Source organism: Tribolium madens, unplaced genomic scaffold (assembly GCF_015345945.1).
Source record: "Tribolium madens isolate multiple individuals breed KSU strain unplaced genomic scaffold, Tmad_KSU_1.1 Scaffold_91;HRSCAF=231;Tcas5.2_LG7, whole genome shotgun sequence".
NCBI classification, from domain to species: domain Eukaryota; kingdom Metazoa; phylum Arthropoda; class Insecta; order Coleoptera; family Tenebrionidae; genus Tribolium; species Tribolium madens.
In genome coordinates this window covers 17,743,772-17,763,958 of record NW_025401063.1, presented here as the reverse complement: position 1 = coordinate 17,763,958, position 20,187 = coordinate 17,743,772, and the positions used below count along the sequence as shown (strand labels likewise).

The 20,187-nt window shown below is 31.6% G+C and overlaps 3 protein-coding genes across 5 annotated transcripts in view; 1 reads left to right on the top strand and 2 right to left on the bottom strand.

Annotated features, from left to right (window-relative positions):
- Positions 1–28: 28 nt before the first annotated feature.
- Positions 29–14,159, bottom strand: LOC123010738 (cleavage and polyadenylation specificity factor 73). The gene is made up of 11 exons (XM_044407831.1): positions 14,009–14,159; positions 13,896–13,959; positions 13,750–13,847; positions 13,570–13,698; positions 13,342–13,519; positions 13,205–13,294; positions 12,831–13,157; positions 750–1,317; positions 383–699; positions 213–335; positions 29–163 (listed from the first exon to the last, which is right to left on the bottom strand). Exons 1-11 carry the CDS (start codon positions 14,077–14,079, stop codon positions 71–73), a joined length of 2,058 nt encoding a protein of 685 aa, XP_044263766.1. The 5' UTR covers positions 14,080–14,159; the 3' UTR covers positions 29–70.
- Positions 9,202–11,233, top strand: LOC123010739 (delta(24)-sterol reductase-like). Its single transcript, XM_044407832.1, has 2 exons — positions 9,202–9,515; positions 9,565–11,233. Exon 2 carries the CDS (start codon positions 9,565–9,567, stop codon positions 11,155–11,157), a length of 1,593 nt encoding a protein of 530 aa, XP_044263767.1. The 5' UTR covers positions 9,202–9,515; the 3' UTR covers positions 11,158–11,233.
- A 1,161-nt stretch (positions 14,160–15,320) lies between the features above and the next one.
- The window catches only part of LOC123010401 (homer protein homolog 2), a 7,841-nt gene continuing 2,974 nt past the window's right edge, over positions 15,321–20,187 (bottom strand). For 2 of the 3 annotated variants that reach the window (XM_044407266.1, XM_044407268.1), the window contains 3 exons: positions 19,006–19,190; positions 18,654–18,793; positions 15,321–16,573 (listed from right to left, as the gene is read on the bottom strand). In XM_044407266.1, coding sequence (XP_044263201.1) covers positions 16,388–16,573; positions 18,654–18,793; positions 19,006–19,190 — 511 coding nt within the window. In that variant the 3' untranslated portion in view covers positions 15,321–16,387. The remainder of the gene's footprint in view (positions 16,574–18,653; positions 18,794–19,005; positions 19,191–20,187) is intronic. The other variant, XM_044407267.1, reaches the window with a different exon arrangement.

Below are 20,187 nucleotides of genomic sequence, written 5' to 3'. Positions count from 1 at the left end.
GTTTGAAGGGGAAATTTAAACAATTGTAAAAAAAATTAATTTAATTTATTAAAAAGTTTTACACAATAACTTATATTTGTGGTGGGGCTAATGATTGATACAATTTCGACACCGCAGTTTCCACAATTTGCTTAAAAGTCTCATCGTCAGGACACGTCACTTCCTGAAAAATCCATTTGTATAAAATTTTATTTACACAAAATTGGGCATACCAGAGTGGATAAATCAATATCAGCCTTTTTATCGTTCACTGTAACATACAATTTCTCCCCCTTGAACATTTTCGGGACTGAATCTTCTCCAAACATGTCTTGCAACATTTCAATTAAACATTCCTACAATGGCTTTGCTATATTATATCAAGACAACAACAAATAATTACTTTAAAATGCATCCGATCCACTTTCACACTAGTTGACAAATTTTTAATAGGAGTATCCAATAAATCGGCTTGAAGAATCGCTGCAACTATAGCATCGGCGTACATATCATTAACAGGATTGGCAACCCATTCTAGCGTTACAATTTTATTTTCTATTGTAATATCAATAGCATTAAAAGCCCTTGTCTTTTTGTCCCCTTCCACTGGTTCGAGTAGACCCGCCACTTGGGTCAACAAGTGTCGCAAAACGCCGACATTCCCTGAATAGTGGATACTCTGTCTTTGCATAATTTGACTCATACTCATATCAGTGTATTCTAAAAGAAAAAATACAATAAAAAATAAACACCACTGTTTTATTCCATACTTGGTAAATCATTAGCCGCCAACAAATGATAATTAAAATTCCTCTTGACCAAAACCCCAGATAACACATTCCCAGGTTTAGGTTTCTCAACCGCAAGACTCCCCATAACCTTCGCCGTCTTCTCCCCTCTGAAATACAACTCAACGGCGTGCGTATTTCGCGGTGTGTGGAGATGTATAGTGGTGTTGGGGTCATCCTCGTACTCCCTCTGAAGAGCGGCTTTAAGCCGATTCATTTCATTTTGCTCTCCATGCACCAAAACGACATGTGGCGGTTTGAGAATTCGAATAAATTCACTCGTTTGTTGGTAATCAGTATGAGCAGAAAACGAAATATAATCGACTGACATTTTTAAGGGGAGTTTTTGGCCAACCATTGTTGTTATTTCTTCGGGTTCGGAAAGGATTGTTTTCGCTGGAGTTCCCTCGACACAGTAGCCGGCAATTATAACACCGTTTTTCGCATCGGTGCACCAGGACTCAAAAAGTTCACGAGAAAGGCCGTTTTGTAACATGCCGGGGGAGGCCATGATTACGCAAGGGCCAATGTCCTCGAAATGGTCGATGCCCTAGCAAAAATCGACAAAATAAAACAACCATTGAACAAATCGAAAGTGATTCAAGTGCGTAATTTCCTGCATTTGTATTTAGTGGGAGTGTGAAAAAAAAAATAGTCACCCATCTAAAGTTTTTTTTTTTTATGGAAATGCCAAACAGTTTTAACGTTGGCACCACTAGTAAATTCATTCAAGGTAATTTTAATAAAGGAAGTTGGCAGTTCAGGTTTTTTGAATTAATTTGAAAACAATGTCATTAAACGTCAACACAAAAAATCGTCTAAGAAAATTTAGAGACGAAACATCAAAAAAGAAACAAATTCGGTACCGCTAACAGTTTTTAGAAATTTGGAAACGAATTTGTAGGAAATGTAGACGCAATTTGTAATGCAGGTTTGTTAAACATTCACAATTTTTAGCAAGAAATTGACAAGAATAAAAAATAAAAATGAATGAGTAAGAACCTCGGAAAGAACGCAATTAAATTAGTGTCTTGTGCATCGTTTTTGAGGAACGAATTGAAAAAGTAACAATTTTGAAACTAAGCCTGAAGAAGAATTTATAAAATGCATCAACTTTAAGCTCATTTCAATAAATTACACAAAATTTATTGCCAATCATCATAAGACCTACTTGTATCTTTTGCTAAATAACTTTTTTCTGTATACACGGTGTTCTGTCTAAACCCCACATTAGAAGTATTGGGAGTTCGAAAAATAGTATTTATTTGAAAATTGGTACTTAGCTATAATCCATTAAGGAAAATATATCCATAAATATATCCATAAATGAAAATATTTTCAAGATGGCGGCACTTCCGGTTTTATCGGAAATCGGTCTCAACTTTCTTATTTTAAATGGAAAGCTATATTTTTTACTACGTTTTTGGATTAATCGGGTCATTTTAAGGGAGTTTTCATCAGCTTTCTCTATTCCTAAATTTAGCCGTTTTTGAAATATTTGGAGTTTTTCAAAAATTTTTGGATCTGCACCTTACACTTTAAAAATCGGTAACTCTGCTATTTTTTTAAAATTTCGAATTCGTTTTTTTGTCGTTTGAAAGAGAAAGTTTAGATCTTTCTTCCGGTCTTTTCAAATTTTGAAAAAAAATTAACAAACCCTAAAATTTTAAGGTTACTTTTGCAATAATTCAAACACCCATAACGCATTTTTTTCAAATGAAATACCCTAAATTTTATTTTACTAAATGGAAGAGAATTTAATTCTGCATCGATCTGTATTAACATTCCCTATACCAAAATTTAATAATCGTTAAGTTATGGTGACTTCTTGTTAAGACTGTCGAAAATCTATTACGTCTTAGTATAGTTTGCTATGGAAATTAAAAATGTCAAAATTGTTTCTCAATACACGTCGACAGTGACTTATTATTTGACAAATAGTGCCAAAATATGGAGAGTCAAAACCACTCAAACTTAGATTATTAATTAATATTGTATTTATGGAGAGTGTAACACAGTTATGATGTCGTTCATTAAACAAAAATAAAATTTTCTCACTTGTTAGCTTTAAATAATGATCGCATGGTAGAACCTATCAATAATAATTGAGTTTGCATAATTTTGATTCTTCATATTTTGGCACTATTTGTCAAATAATAATTTACTGTTGACGTTTATTTAGAGAAAATTTTGACATTTTTGATTTCCATAGCAAACTAGATATGTGAAAACGGGTGTGGCTAATGACAAATTTTCTGTAGTCTTAACAAAAAGTCCATAACTTGAAAATTGTTAAAATTTAGGTACAGAGAATGTTAATACAGATCAATAAAAATTAAAATAATTATAATAATTAAAAATAAAATAAAAATTGGGGTATTTCATTTGAAATAATTGAGTCATGAGTATTTGAATTATTACAAAAATAACCTTAAAATTTTGGGATATGTTATTTTTTCTTCAAAATTTGAAAACACCAGAAAAAGAATCTGAGCCTTCTCTTTCAAACGCCAAAAAAACGAATTCAAAATCTTAAAAAATGGCAGAGTTACCGATTTTTAAAGTGTAAGATGAAGATCCAAAATTTTTTGAAAAACTCCAAATATTTCTAAAACGGCTAAATTTAGGTATAGGGGAAACTCCCTTAAAATAACCCAAGTAATCCAAAAACGCAGTAAAAAACATAGCTTTCCATTTAAAATAAGAAAGTTGAGACCGACTTCCGGTATAAGCGGAAGTGATGAAAATATTTTCATTTAGGAGGATTTAATGGTTTATGGCTATGTACCAATTTTCAAATAAATACGATTATTCGAACTCCCAATACTTCTAATGTGGGGTTTAGAAGGAAGACCCTATATACATCCTTTTTCTTCAAAGTTTTTGTAGCAAGAACCTCATTTTTGTCCACAACATTGTACTTACTTGCGGTGTGTTTCTATCAAAATTATTAGCACTGAATTCTGTCTTTGACCTTAAGTAATGATGTCTGTCTCAGGTATTCAATTATAGCGCTTTCAAAGAGCAAACAGGCATATTAATAAACATCTCAATTTGAAAACATAACAATAATTTTAAAGAGTAAACAAAATTTGTGGCTATGGAGACAAGCTGTTACCAATTTTTTCGCCAAAATTTTGACTTGGTAATTTCCATTTAAAGACAAAACAGACTTTACATAGAGTAGATGACCTAGATGTTTACTAACCATATAATAAATTAGTTGACAAAACCACTTAACAAATGAAGTCTTATTTACTCGAAAAACAAAACATGAGCACAATTTTCATTGCTTTGTAAGAAATTGTTACAACTGTGTGTGACGAAAATGTCTCTCTTGGATGAGATTCCGTCTTTTTGGAAATACATTTATAAAATAATTGGAATAATTCAGTTTCCAACTCAAGAAAACTCTTCAAAAATTTTTCCACATCTTTGGCCTCTTCCACAAAATTGCTTATTTACTTATATTTGTATTAAATTTTACATGTACTTAAACCAGAGTGAATTTTGGGGAATATTTCTCTTTGTTGATGCATCAACATCGATTGGAACTGTCTTATGTTTGGTAATATCGATTACTATATTTATTCAAAGAAGTGTTGATCTAAAGATATTATTAATTAAATTGAAACAAATTCAAATTAATTCAATACATCGGCAAAGACACCGTAAATCAAATTACTATTTAAAAATTATTGTTATTCTTAACATTCTGATATACTTTCTATTTTTTCCTTTTGAGCTTGACCCTACACTATACACTTTGTTCTTTATTTATCCCGGAATAATACTTTTATTCGATCACATATTTTTGAGTGATATTTTAGAAATAATTTGTAACAAATTCGATCAAATTAACCAAGAAATGCAACATCAAACAAAGTCACATCATGTTATCTTCAAAACAAAAAAAATGAAAGACGACGAAATGCACTACAAAATGGCTAGAATCGATCAACTTTCTTTACATCACAGCGACCTAACAGACTTAACATTAAAAATTTGTCATCATTTTGAAATAACAACAATTGTAGCAATAATGATTTGCTTCAATTACGTTACTTCTACTGTGTATTTTTTAATCTACTTAGCGGCTCGTCATTACGACAAGAATTTATTTGTTTTGTACGGTAATAATAGTGCTTTTCTTGCTTTCTACGTGTTTTGGCTATTTTTCATCTTGGAAATGTTCACGAGGACACAAAAAGAGGTGATTTTCAATTTTGGTATAACTGAACTGAACCATTTTGTAGGCCAACATAACTGGACGTTACATACACGATATTTGGAATAAGTTTGAAGTCAGTGGAAATGTCGATAAAACACTGCAACATCTTAAATTAATTTCGATTCGATTTCTGAACAATAAACTGGAATTTAGGGCAAGAAATTTTTTTCGGTTGGACTGGAGTTTTTGTCATACAGTAAGGTTTATGGAAAATAAAATTCATTGTATTTGGTGTCATAATTTTTGTTTTTAGATGTTAGCCAGTATAACGACTTATGTTATTATATTAGTTCAATTTCGTATCTAATCGTAATTATTAATTAAGATTTAATGTAATTATAACTACAATATCTTGTATAATCTTGTAACCCGAACAGCAAAGAGTATACAGAGTGATTTAGTAAAGATGACGAAATTATTTTAGATTTTACATAGAAACTAAATATAAATTCTAAGCAAAGCCAAACTATGGTGACATCTCTGTTAAATCACCCCCTATATGAAGTGTTTTTACCAATAAAACATTCTTATTCTTTTGAAAATCAATCATATGTTTTTAAAATGTAATTAACATATTTATTTCAAGGCAATTCAGTTGGTGTTTGTGTCACTGTCTACAAAAAATACATTCTAAAAATAGGTAGGGACTCACTAAATCTTTTATTTTTTCAATTTTTTTGGTAATTACTTCAGTATTTCTTCAATGAATTAACATATAAAAAACTTCACAAATGCTGATTTTATGTGAGTATTAATTTCTGATATACCTACTACAGTTGTTTACTCCTTTTAATTAAAAAGATAATTTGAAATTTCGAAAAAACATTGATTCAAAGAATCCGTTGCAATAATAATAATAAGTTTGAATATTAAACAGGGTGTCCAAGCGATTTGAAAAAGTCCATTAGTGACCTTTAAATAAAATTTAAAAAAAAATGTATAAGACATTGGTAGATACTAATGTAGTGCACCACCTAAAAGTATTTTTAACCATACAGCATAAGTTACGATACAAACTTGTGTTTTTTTAAATGAAACACCGTATGTTTCTTTGCATTTCTGGAGGTAGCCTTTTAAAACAATGTTTTTACGCTACTTTTATTAGTCGATTTCGCTTAGTATTGGAAATAAGACGTTTTTTTTTACGAAAACAAGCACTTTATAAAAATTTATTACACAAAAACTAAAACAGCTAGAACAAAATTTTTCTTACTTCTGCAACGAAGAAAGTACAGAATTTAAAGTTATAGCAATTTTTTAGTGTTTTGCATTTGTAAAGATTAATAAATTAAGAAGTTTGTTAAAAGTTAAATAACTTAAAAAAATAAATAAAACACCCTATTTTTTTTGAGTGTAATAAATTGATAAATTATCTATCCAAAAAAATAAACTTTTAATGTCTAGAATTGATAAATGAAAAGACATTTAACGGATCACTTATCCGTTGATTTATCCAGAGATTATAAAAGTCGTTATAAATACTGAAATTCGATTTATTTAATTTGTAAAAATAAAAAATAATGGATTCAGTTTAACACAAATGTGATTATTAAGAGATATTTCTTCCATCTCTTGTGCAACTGTGCACTTTTTGGCCACTGAAACAATAGTAATTATTTTTTTTTAATATTTAACGTTAAAAATCTTTTTAGTTAATGATTATAAACAGCTAAAAGTAAATAATTTTAGAAAGACAATTCAATATTCTTTTAAATGCAAAAACAATAGGTAAATAGGTTGTTTCATTTAAATTTTTTAAGTTATTGAACTTTTAACAAACGCCTTATTTTTTTATTTTTGCAAATGCAACACATTAAAAAAATGTTACAACCTTATAGCTTGTACCTTATTCTTTGCGGTAGTAAAAAATATTTCTAGATGTCTCAGTTTTTGTGTAATAAATTTTTAAAAAGTGCATGATTTCGTGGAAAAAAACGTCTTATTTTTAAAACTAAGCAAAAGCGCCCAATAAAAGTTTAGCTTAAAAACATTGTCATAAAAATCTACATCCAAAAACGCTAAAAAACATATGGTGTTTCATCTAAAAAAACACAAGTTTGTATTATAAACTTATTTTTGAGACACGCTGTATAGTTGAATATAATTTTAGGCGATTGACTAGAATAGTATCTATCAATGTCCTATATATTTTTTTTAATTTTACCATTTAAAGGTCACTAATGGACTTTTTCAACTCGTTGGGACAGCCTGTATATTAGAAAAGAGCTATTATTAAAAATAATTAAAAGTAATATTATAGCAAGTATGTAATATTAATAACACTAGTTTACAAATAATGACTTGTTTATTATACCATTAATCAAATTATTTTTTTTAAGTTTATTTTACAAAAATAATTATTAATTTTTTTTAGCACGCCACAGTTTTTTGTTACAAACGATAATTTTCCTGCTTTCTGCTGAATTATTGCAAAATTGTTGGGTCTAAATGGGTCTTAAAATACATTTCATTGCTCGCATTTGGACTTCTTTTCTAAAAACTTAGGCAGCATGAGTGACAAACAGGGCGAGTGTTTTCATCAAGATCTGAAGAATTTTTGAAGATCGGTTTTTGGGATGAAAATAAGTTAGAATTTGTTAGTTGGAAAACTGATTCAAAAAAACTATAAAAAACAAAGTAACGTAACTCATTTATAATATTGTTGTTTGACCGTTATTGTATTTTTGTTAATTACATACTCCTATTTCTTAAACGCGACATAGTGGACTTTTTTGAATATTTTTTTGAACTCAGTGCCTTAAAGCTTATAAGAAATTACCACTTTCAGCTAAGGTATAAAAATCGTGTTATACAGGGCTGTTCGGTCCAAGTCGCCCCAGCCGATAACACCTAAACTTACTTTTTTTTTTCAAAAACTAAATTTTCAAATAATACTATTCATTCCTTATTTTCTTAGTAAATGCATCAAATTTTTTTGGCACATCCAGTGTAGCCGGAAATGCTACTAAATTTAGTTTTTCCAATGGAACACCTATGTTTTCTTGCTTGAAACAATAATAATTGGCATGAAAAATAGTTTACATAATGCACTCAGAAAACAAATTAAATTTTTGAATTTCATTGCAAATTTTGCAACGTAGGCGGATTTTATTTGTCAAGGTATTCATGCAAAAAGCAATATGCTTGGATACCGTTTGTTAGTTTGACAAAGCCTAATTTGTCAATAAATCTTATTGAGAGCTTTGATAATGAATGATATTAATTACGACGAATTGGTAGATCAGCTTGAAGTGTTTTTTAAGTGCAATTAAAATAGAGCGGAAGCTGAAAGACAGTGTAGTGAAAAATATTCAAATAGAGTTCACCCAAATCGTTGGAAATTTAGTCGAATTGAAAAACAACTGAGACGAATAGGTTCGCTTCTTAAAAATAAAAAACCTGTGGTTCTTTGTAAAGAACAAGAAAATATAAAATGATCTGTTATCAGTCGAAGAAAATCCAAGTGTTTCCATAAGAGAACTCGCTCATCAACTGACAAATCATATTTGTCAAACCAACAATTTAACTGTATCCAAGCATTTTTTTATTCACAMCTTTCCTTTAAAATTAAAAATCAGGCTACGCGACCAATTTCCTTATAAAATTATAAGATTTAAGATGTTTTTTGATTGCATTGTGTTACGCAAAATGTGATAAATAGTGGTTTACAGTATTTTTCATGCCAATTATTATTGTTTCGAGGAAAAAAACATAGGTGTTCTATTTGAAAAACTAAATTTGGTAGCATTTCCGGCAACACCGGATGTGCTAAAAAAATTTAATACATTTATTAAGAAAGCCAAAAATGAATATTATTACTTAAATATTTACTTTTTGAAAAAAAGAAGTAAGTTTAGGTGTTATCAGCCGGGGCGACTTGGACCGAACATCCTGTATGTACCATAAGAATTTCAGAAACCATTACGAGTACCTTTTAGATAATAATGCATCCCAAAATTTGCTTGGCAAATTTGATGACCACAAGATGGCTAGCAATAAGCCTAGGTATGATGAAGCAAAGACCACCAAAGTTTGTATACTATTTTATTCACAATCATCCTCCTTAAAGAACAAAAAGCCAATAAAGAATTTATCAAATTTTGAAATCAAGACATGACAGTTTAGATTGGGAAATAGTTACTGTCTTTATCAGTTTTCGGGTTGGGAAATGGCCAATTCCCAACCTAAACTGTCATTAACTGTTAATAATGACCACTTCCCAACCTGAACTGTATATTGCATATCAATTGTTAAATGAAACTGAAATGTCATACATTTCAACTTTTCACATGCAAGTTTAATTTGATTATTACTTTATGATTGTGAATAAAAAAAAGAATTTCCGCCCACATAATAACAAATACCAACATGAAATTAATTTCAAGAGAAAACACAGAACGTGAGGGTGAAAGGTCAAAATTATTATCACTTTATTTATTAATAAATTATCAATCGTCTCCAGTGTAGTAAACATCGATAAGCCACATCGCAACAAGTGTTAATAAACTCCCCCAAAAGTGAGGTTATAAATTCGTTTTCCTTTTTAATCTTGCTAAATGTTTTTAGATGGCTGGAGGTCACTTCAAGGCCCGCCTCATCGAATTCCTCGAAACCCATCGAGGCCTCGTCGTTCTCTTCTTCTGCCTTCCTGCTAGTTACATTTTTAATTTCATCCTAACATTCCGCAAAACTCTTCACCGGTTCTTCAGCAATCCGAAAAACCACGACTCTCGCGTCCGAACAATCCAGAAACAAATCCAACAATGGAACAAGATCCCCAAAGACGAAAGAAAACTCTTATGTACAGCGCGCCCCAATTGGTTAAGCCTATCTACCACTTTTTACCGCAAAGACCTCTGTCATAAAATCAACGTCGATTTGTTCAACATTTTGGAATTGGATCAACACAACCTGACTGTTAGAGTCGAACCCATGGTCACAGTGGGCGAAATCACGAAATATCTCATCCCAAGAGGCTACACACTGGCTGTGACTCTTGAAATCGCTGATGCTACTCTAGGCGGCCTTGCGTTGGGTACCGGAATGACGACACATTCTCACAAAGTAGGGCTTTACCACGAAACGATCATCTCCTACGAGGTTGTTTTACACGATGGAAGCCTTGTTAGGGCTACAAGGAATGAAAATACGGACCTGTATAAAACTTTGCCTTGGTCACACGGAAGCCTAGGTTTTCTCGTAGCTCTAACCTTGAAACTTGTCAAAGTGAAACCTTTCATCAAAATGAATTACATTCCAATCCAAGGTAAAAAGAATTACTGTGACATGATAAGATTACTGTCCGGTGATAGTGGCAATTATCCCACTGAAGACTACGTCGAAGCAACCATTTTTAGCCCCGAAAAAGCTGTAATCATGACAGGGTCTTACTCCGACTACGACCCAAACCTCCCAATAAACCACGTAACCCGTTGGTACAAACCTTGGTTTTATAAATACACAGAATCATTTTTGAAAAAAGGCAAACACACAGAGTTGATCCCCCTTCGTGAGTATTTACTGAGACACAATCGGGCGATTTTCTGGGTTGTCGAATCAATGATTCCTTTTGGTAACAACCCAATATTTCGCCTTTTCTTCGGCTGGCTCTTACCCCCAAAACCGGCATTTCTCAAATTCACCACAACCCCAGGTGTGCGAGCTTACACTTTCACGAGACAAGTTTTTCAAGATATCGTTTTACCCATCCGCAAACTAGAAGATCAAATCGATAAATCGGATGAACTTTTCGACGCATATCCACTTCTTGTTTATCCTTGCAGGATTTATGACCGAGGGCCGGCTTCCGGTCAGTTGAAAGCGCCTCGGAAGGACTACATCGTAGAAGGCACTGATTATGCCATGTATAACGATTTGGGGATTTATGGGGTACCTGGCTATGTGAAAAGGAAGGAGAAATATAACCCGGTTTATGCTATGAGAGAAATGGAGAAATTTACGCGAGACATTGGGGGATTTTCGTTCTTGTATGCCGACATTTTCATGACTAGAGAGGAGTTCGAGGAAATGTTTGACTTGACGTTGTATGAGAAAGTGAGGGTGAAGTATGGAGCCGAAGGCTCATTCCCACATCTTTACGATAAAGTCAAACCAGAAATCGACGTATTTGAAGTAGGGCAACGATTCGAAATCAAGTGAAATTTCAACAAATCAATGGTTTTGTTAATTTTTGTACAAGTATTTTTCTATTATAATAAATCTAATCTTATTTAAATTTGGCGGTCATAGTTGGCGGTGATGAGTGTGTTGTGGACGGACCACAATTTTTAATACGACTGGCGAGGTGCCAAATGTCAGATTAATACCGTGCGATCAAATTAAAAATAAATTAGAGTAGGTGTCGATTAAATTCTACAGTTGGCAACACATTGGCTGGGAATTTGGGCTGGAAATTTTCCACACAACCTGAAAGTGAAAATGACCATCCACAGTTTTCCTCTTGTACAGCAATAAAAAATTTCTGCTCTAAAGTAAACATTATCTCACTCAAATAAAACACAAACTTGTCAAAATTTCCAGTGACATTTGATGTCAAAAATCAGGATTGTCATCTGAAGGACTTTAATCACCGCCTACTCTAATTTATAATTTTTTTGATAGCACGGTACTTTCAACACAATGGTTCGTTCACAATCAAACTTTCATAGATAGCTTTAACGCCAAATAAAAAAAACACCCGTTATCACCTTTATCGTATTAATTGCAATGTTGTCATAAGTTATTGTTGTCATTGTCAGTTGGATGACAAGATTTTCTATTCAATTTGTTAATCTAGTCTTTGTTTTTAAAACATTTCTTGCTATAATACATTTATTCTATTATGTATTTTATATATTGTCATTGCCAACTCTGTACCAAAACTTTCTAGCTATACTCACCGCTACACAGAGTACGCCATAAGATGCCAGGAACATGGAAAAAATGTAAAAAAAAATTTATCTATAAAAATTTTGAAGTTATGAGAGTTTACATTTTGCACTTTGACGCTATTTATTTCTGTTGGAAAAATAATCCCTCTTGTTTAAATTATCAACAATTAAAAAATATTTTTAAGTCGCACCACTGTTTAAAACATAACAATAATTTAAGTTGTAGTCTAGAAAATGTATTTAATTTGTGTAATTGGAACAAATATTGTAAAAAATAAAATGCCTATACCAGTGAAATTTATTTGTCCTAAATGTAGAGGAGAAACAAATATGGAAGGAAGAAACATTTACCTTATTATCTAAATTAATGTATGTACCTTACTTTATTTAATTCAGTTTTTTTACTACAGTCTATTAGAAGAGGAAAGAAAGAATCTTTGTCCTAAATTATAACTTTGTTCACTGTTTTTGTGGCTTTTATTGGCAAAATTCTTATACCTTTACTAAATAATTGTAAATTTTTTAAACACTTTTTCCATGTTCCTGGTATCTTATCTTACCTGAAATTTTTCTCTGGGGCGCGAGTTTTGGTGCACCCTGTATAACACTCTTTTTCATATTAATGTGCATAAAGTAGGTTGTAGAAGTCCAAATGCATGTTTAATTTAAAGGCCAATTCACACAAAAAGTGTCATTAATGACATTCAGAACAAATTTAATCACATCAATAATGATACAATTTTTTATGTTTGCCGTTGTTAATTTTAATTATTTTTTGCTACCTCAAAAACTTGGATATACATATTTATTTGAGAAAATAATTTTTAGGGAAGATTAAGGTTGGGATTGTTTGAATTTTCGCAAGGTTGCCACCTTAAAATGATCCCTTTCAACGACTACTTCGATGCACAATAATATGAAAACGATTATACTGAAACTTACCTTCAGATTCGAGATGTGTTTGAACACAAACGGATTATTTATGGCGATTTGTCGCTTAATTTTATCGTTCATGGCGTTGATGTAAGTCTGATACACAGCCATGCATTTTTTAGCCAATGAGGAGGCGTAATAGATGGGAATATCGTGTAAATCGGGATGTTGGCTCCAATACTCGTCCAAAATCAGGAGCAACTCTTGCGCTCGGCCTAAGGCAAAAACGGGAATCAAACAGCGACCGCCTCTGTTGACTATATCGTGGACTAAATTTGTAAAACGACTTTCACGTTCTTCTCTCTTTTCGTGAATGTGGGTACCATATGTAGATTCCTGTAATTTTAGTTATATGAAGGGTTATTCCAAATTTTAAATCATACTGTAATTAGGACATCAGGGTGAACTGTTGGGATCTCTGCAGCCATTAAATGACGGTCTTCTTGACGCGAAAAATCGCCAGTGTATAATATCTAAAACAAAATTTTCATTAAAAAGAATCAACTTTTGATTGTCATACTTTAACACCGGCGATTTCAATCATAAACATGGCGGCACCTAAGACATGCCCTGCATTGTAAGCCCAGAATTTGATCCCCAAAACGTCTTTCTCCTCATGGAAATTAATTGTCTCGATTTTATCCATACTAGCTTCCAAGTCAGCTTCAGTGTAGAGCATTTGTTCAGTTGCAATGTTGCTACAAATTCATACATAAATGTTTTAATCGTTTTTGTAATAATAACTTACCTGACTTTTACATAATCTGACAACAACCACCGATAAATCGCTTTGGTGGCGTGAGTCATGAAGCAACGGCCTTTGAAACTTGTTTTTTGTAAAAACCAAGGTAAAGCCCCACAGTGATCTAAATGGAAGCTAGAATTTCAACTTTATGTTTATTGATTTTAAAAAATGTAGTATTATTACTGAGATATAAGCAACAAATCGATTTCGTCTGCCTCAATCAAATCAACGAAAGGCAACGCATCCATGCCTGATAATCCTGGATGAATTCCACAATCAAGCTAGAAGTTGAATTATCTTATAAATGAATAAAAATTATTCACACTGACCATAATTTTTTTTCCTTTAAATTCAAGCATTATACAAGATCGACCAACTTCTTGACCGGCGCCTCTGAAAAACAACATCACAAAACTATAAACTGAATTTTTTCAATAATTACAGTGGCCTAATTATTAAAAGGTCACTTTCTTCGGCCGGGACTTGAGAATCAGGTTTTCTTTTATTAGACATGATTAAAAGAGTTAATCTCTAGTCTTGAAAAATTGTCGCTTTTACATTCCTAACCTAAAAAGAAATCTAATCTAACATAACCTCAAACCAAAGAACAAGGATAGGATGGAAGGAGATGAGCAGTTGCAACTGGTACTAAATTATGCAATCAACAATACACCTATAGTACTAAAAAAGGGGCGTTTTGGCACTAAATTTGGCACTGGAATCCAGTGTAACACAGAATTCTTTTTCTTTATATAGAAAGTTTAAATTTGTGACATACTTTACTCTAAAAAATCTAAATGTAGCATTGTTTTTTTAGTAAAGGTTTGAAATTAAATTTAGAACTAAACTTAAAAAAAAAACGTTATTAAACATATAAAACAATCACATTAAAACACAAAATAGTGCTTCGTACAAATAAGCAATCAAGAGTTCATAAAAAAAGATATTTTATCACACAATGTGCAATGTCGTCACTAAATCATTTAATTCTGTTAAAACAAAAATTATTTAAAAAAACATTAAAACTATTAAGTATATTACAATTGTAATTATTAATAAAAAACGAGAAAATTATGTCAATATTTAAAAAAAAATTTTTTGCGGCAGGCAACTTTTAATACAACAGAGAAAACATTGCCTACTTTTACTAGCAGGTAAAATCTGCATGGAATCTTACCCCTTCCACGCCAATTCTCCTTCTCTGTGCCCATCATATACAAGATGCGCCAGAACTCGCACCCCAGAGAAAAATTTCAAATAAGATACCAGGAACATGAAAAAAATGTTCAAAAAATTCTATCTGTCAAAACATTTGGACATTTTTTATGTCTATTTAATGGTACTGATGATCTTGTATATGTTTTTTTTTTCCAATTATTTAGTAAAGGTACAAAAATTTCGCCAATAAAAGCCACAAATAACATTGAACAGAGTTACAATTTAGGCTACAGCTTCCTTGTTTCCTCCTTTAATAGCCTATAGCAAAAAAACTTGGAAAATTATTTTTCCAACAGAAATAAATAGAGTAAAAGTGCAAACTTTTAAACCCTTACAACATCGAAATTTTTATAGATCAAATTTTTTTAACATTTTTTCCATGTTCCTGGTATCTTACTTTATATGGCATTTTCCTCTGGGGCGCAAGTTCTGGGGCACCCTGTATATTCTAGTTCTTTGTCAAAAATCAAAATAACTAGTTTGGGGAAGCACCGGAAAATTACTCGGTTGTGGGTGTTTTTAATGGATTGCCAAAGCAGTTTTTTAATAATCATCTATTTCTACCAACAAAATCGCCTAATACATTTTGGTCTTGCATTATACAGAAATAAAAAATTAAAAACAGTTTTGCTTCATTATTAACAATCTCAACATAATAATAATCAGCTCATCCTATTATTAGAACAAATCTCTGCCTATAGTACAATATGTTTTCAGCACTGAATTCTATTGGTACAATATTAAGAAATTTCCATTATTATCATTATTGTTGCTTTGAAAGTCACGTTAAAAACATAAAAACGTGCTCAAGAGACATTTCAACTAACTATAACAACGCACTGCAAAAATATCTCTCGAGCAATTAAATAACAAATAAATAAAAACTTTTGTAAGAATACATGTGCATTGTCAGCTTAGTAAGTGTTTTGACTCTGGCTACTAAAAACCCTATTTCTCAATGGCAACTTAATAGTATGTAATTCACTACGTTTTTATGATTTACTTTAAATGAGGACTTATTTTGATTTAAATGATACTTTTTTAACTTATAAATAAATAATCAGTCAATCTTAATGAAGAAATGATACTTAATAAAATAAAATATGTGCGTTCTATAATAGTAACAAAATTAACGCATCATTTTAATAAAAGTTATAACTGATGATATGTTAATTCTGTAACTATTAACAAAATACTGAAAGCTGCACAACAGTACGCATTTGTTACGTATAAAATGCTTTGATACTGGAAAATCTTACAATTAAATGGCATTTGCACAACCAAAAATTGCATTTGAATCAAACAATCGACTTTTGTTCGTTTTGGCCAACTGTGCGACCCATGTATAGGTCGCACAGTCTGAACACATCACAATCTCAATAAATGCATGGACATTAGACAACTTAGATTGTGCTGTGGCACTTTGTAAATAAATAATAAAACAATACTTATAAAATTTGTAACCGATAGTACGTACGTTATGAATATTATAATTTTTCGAGACATTCATAGTTATAGACCTAAGCAAGATATTACACGGACCCTATACATATGCAATATAAATGCGTTCGCGTACATTACGATGCTATCTGTTTCCAAGCTCTCACGTCTGCAAAGCGGTGGTGATTTCGTCGTGGATCGTTGCTAATTCTTGTACTCGAGACGCCAATTGCGAATTCAACGTCAGAAGGATTTGTCGCTGAGATTCATGTGCGCTGAGAGCAATGTCCAATTCAGACTGTGCCAATTTTGCGGTCGCTTGAAGCTCTTGGTTTTCTTTCTGCAACCCCTTTAAAACAATTAAACGAATTAGCCCAGTCAAATTAGACAAATCGGTGGAAAAAAATCCTAGAGAGTTGGAATTTTTTTTAAACGCTTTGTTTACACTTGGGTAGACATATATCAAAAGTCCCCGAAGGTGGGGAGCGAGCTCGAGGAGGGTGAGGGGGTTAAAGGTGTCTTTTTTTGTTTTTTTTGCTTATATCTCGGAAATTATCACTCCTATAGGTTTTTATCTTCTTATCAAAATTAAAGCTTACAAAATTTCCTACAAAAATGGTCCTTTGCATTTTTGTTGTAAGACTAACCGTAAGCGAGTTATAGGGCAGAAAAAAAAACATTATTTAAAAAAATTGGCTTTATCTGCATTTAAAACATAAATTAGTCTTGTAATTAAAAAAAAAAACTGACAGTAAATTGAATTTACTGGATCCAATACTTCATTAAAGGAAGGGGGAGTCACGAGGGTCTATAAATACAAACTGCTCGTTTATGTAATTTATGCAGAATTTTCTGTAAAAGTCTATTTCTACATCAAAATTTCCTACAAAAATGGTCCTATTCATTTTTGTCGTAGGACCAACCGTAGGCTTCAAAAGTTTGGAGTCTACATAAAATTGCATTAAAAATCCTTTGAAACACATTTCATTAATATATAGTAACTACAGAGTGGTTATAAATGATTTTCATCTAGCGTCCACTTCGAAAATAGACTTCAATTATAAATTTGTTTTCTTCCAAAGTATACATTATTATCAATTATTATTGGAAATTAGTTGAACCAATAAAAGTTTAATTAACAACAATTTATTATTAATTAATAAGTGACACTAATGACAGAACTAGAGCTTTCAAAAAAGTAGAGCGGCACAAATAAAGTTACATGCAAAAAAATTCCAAAGCTGGCTAGATGAAAATCATTTATAACCACTCTGTATTTATATGTGTAGAGCGTTCCTCGACTAAGCTGGTCTGCCTGAAAGGTGAAAAAAAATTGGATGAAAGAGAGAATCAATCTGTAAGTAGGTTAAATGGGGTGTAAATGTTTAAACAAAGATATAAACATAAAATCCTTTAGAGGTGTAAAGGGGCACTAAAATCAGATTTTTCGAAAATTAATTTTTAAGGGAATAAAACGGTGTACACATTTAAAGGGATATAAAAACATTAAATTTAAGAAATATGATCCTTAGAGAGTGTAGAAGTGCACTTTTCAAATTTTAATGAAATAAAATAGAGTTTAAACGCTTAAAAACAAAATTAGAAACATGAAATTTCGAATTTTGAGAGTGCAGAAGTGCACTGAGACGACACTATGAAAATCAACATTTAATATTTATTCATAAACATAGCCCATGCGAAGAACGAGACTACTGTAACTGAATCCTACACATAACATAGGTAATTATCTAGCTTTATAAAAGTATCTAAGCCTATGGAATGGTTTTGTGAACGGGCTTTTTCCCATTTTAAATCAGAAATACACGTGGACAAAGTCGCAAGCAAATGCTAGTTCAGCATATAAGGATGACTCGGAAGACTTGATAGACCCTCGTGGCACCTCTAATAAACTGTTGGATCCAATACATTCAATTTACTGTAAGCTTTATTCAAATCAACGATATTAAATCATCTATTTATTAATATTGTACTGAACAAGACTGTAATTCGGTTTTCAATGTTTAAGTTGAAGACGAAGATGCAGCATATGAGGACGACTCGGAAGACTTTATAGACTCTCTAATGAAGTGTTACACCCAATAAATTCAATTTGCTTTCAGTTTTTTCAAATCACAAGATTAATTCTGTCTTAAATGCGGATAAAGCACATTTTTTTAAATGATGTTCAGCCCTATAACTCTCTATAACTGATAAGCAGGCAAAAACCGTTGAGTAATAGTTTCCGAGATATAAGCAAAAAAATAAAAGACACCTTTAGCCCCCCCCCCACCTTCGGGGACTTTTGATATGTCTACCCAAGAATAAAGAAAGCGTTTTAAAAAAAAATCCACCTCTCTAGGACTTTTTTCCACCGATCGCCCTATTTTTGTCTAATTTGACTGGGCTAAATTACATTCCTAAAACTCTACCTGGATATCCGACGGTTTCTGAAACGCTGACAGTTGCTTGAATTCGTTATTTTTGGCATCCAACTCGGCCTCCAGCTGCTCTAATCGAATTCGCAAAGACTGGATTTCTTGGCGTAGCTCGTCAGCAATGTCGCCACCACCTTAATAAAAAAAAACTCAATTGTTATAATTGTGGGAGAAATTAAATCCACGTCTCAAATAAATTGTTCAATAATTATCATTTGATTGCTTTCTCATTTACCATATTGCAGAAATGCAGTTGCCATATGTCGATTTTAGCCGATTATTATGTAATCAAACGTCATTTATTACACCAATATGAATAAACAATTGAAAAATCTCCACTACTTACCTTTACTGTTTTCCAAATCTGCTTGATATTTCGCTTTCATTCTCATATTTTCTTCTTTAAGACTTGCCAATTGTCGTTTCCATTCATCGACGTTCGCCGTGCTTTCTTGAAGTGCACTTGTTAGTCTAGCATTGTTGCTTTTCAACGTGGCCAATTCGATTTCCCATTTTTTCGCATTGGCAGAACTGAAACGTTTATTCAAAATACTACTGATCCAATTTCATCACTCTTCCCATATTTATTTTGTTAAATGGGGCGTAAATAATAAAAATCACGTAATATTTATTAGAACATTATTAGTGAAACTGAAAACAATTAAGCAATGACTTTTCCATATCCTTATCCTTACGCACACAAAGATTATGAAAAATTAACAAAGATTTTATCAGATTCTTTGCCAACAGTAAATTGCTGCTAATTCAAACAAAAAGCTCAGCAGGCCACAAAAAAACACTTTATTTATGTGCATTATATTTTTTTAATTAAAAAAACTGTAAACTTGCAATAAATTCAATATTAATTAATCGATTTTTCAGAAATTTAGGAAATGAAAACTGCAAAAATTAATGTTCCCAATAATATCTAATTAATAAACAATTACATAATACCGACTCGGTGAAGCAGAACGGCATATTTTTTCCATCCATAATTTTGCTTCTGTCAATGTTCTCGTTTAATAAAAACCTATTATTTTTATTATATAAATTAATGTACCATTTCATGAATTTGTGAAGTATGACTTTCTTTAGCATAAAAATTCAATAAAAACACAAATGTATGTACATATTACTGTACCAAATTAATTCGTAAATCTTAATTGTATTTTTTAATTTTTTTATTGTTATTCAATATATAAACTGAAAATACAGGTTGCGCCAGAACTCGCGCCCCAGAGAAAAATGTCAAATAAGGTAAGATACCAGAAACATAGAAAAAATGTTAAACAAAATTTTATCTATGAAAATTTCGAAATTATGAGGGTTTAAATGTTGCACTTTGACTCTATTTATTTCTGTTGGAAAAACAATTTTACTAGTTTTTTTGTTATAGGCTATTAAAAGGGGAAACAAGGAAGCTGTATCCTAAATTGTAACTCTATTCAATGTTATTTGTGGCTTTTATTAGCAAAATTTTTGTACCTTTACTAAATAATTGTAAAAAAACATACCAGGTGAATAAAAA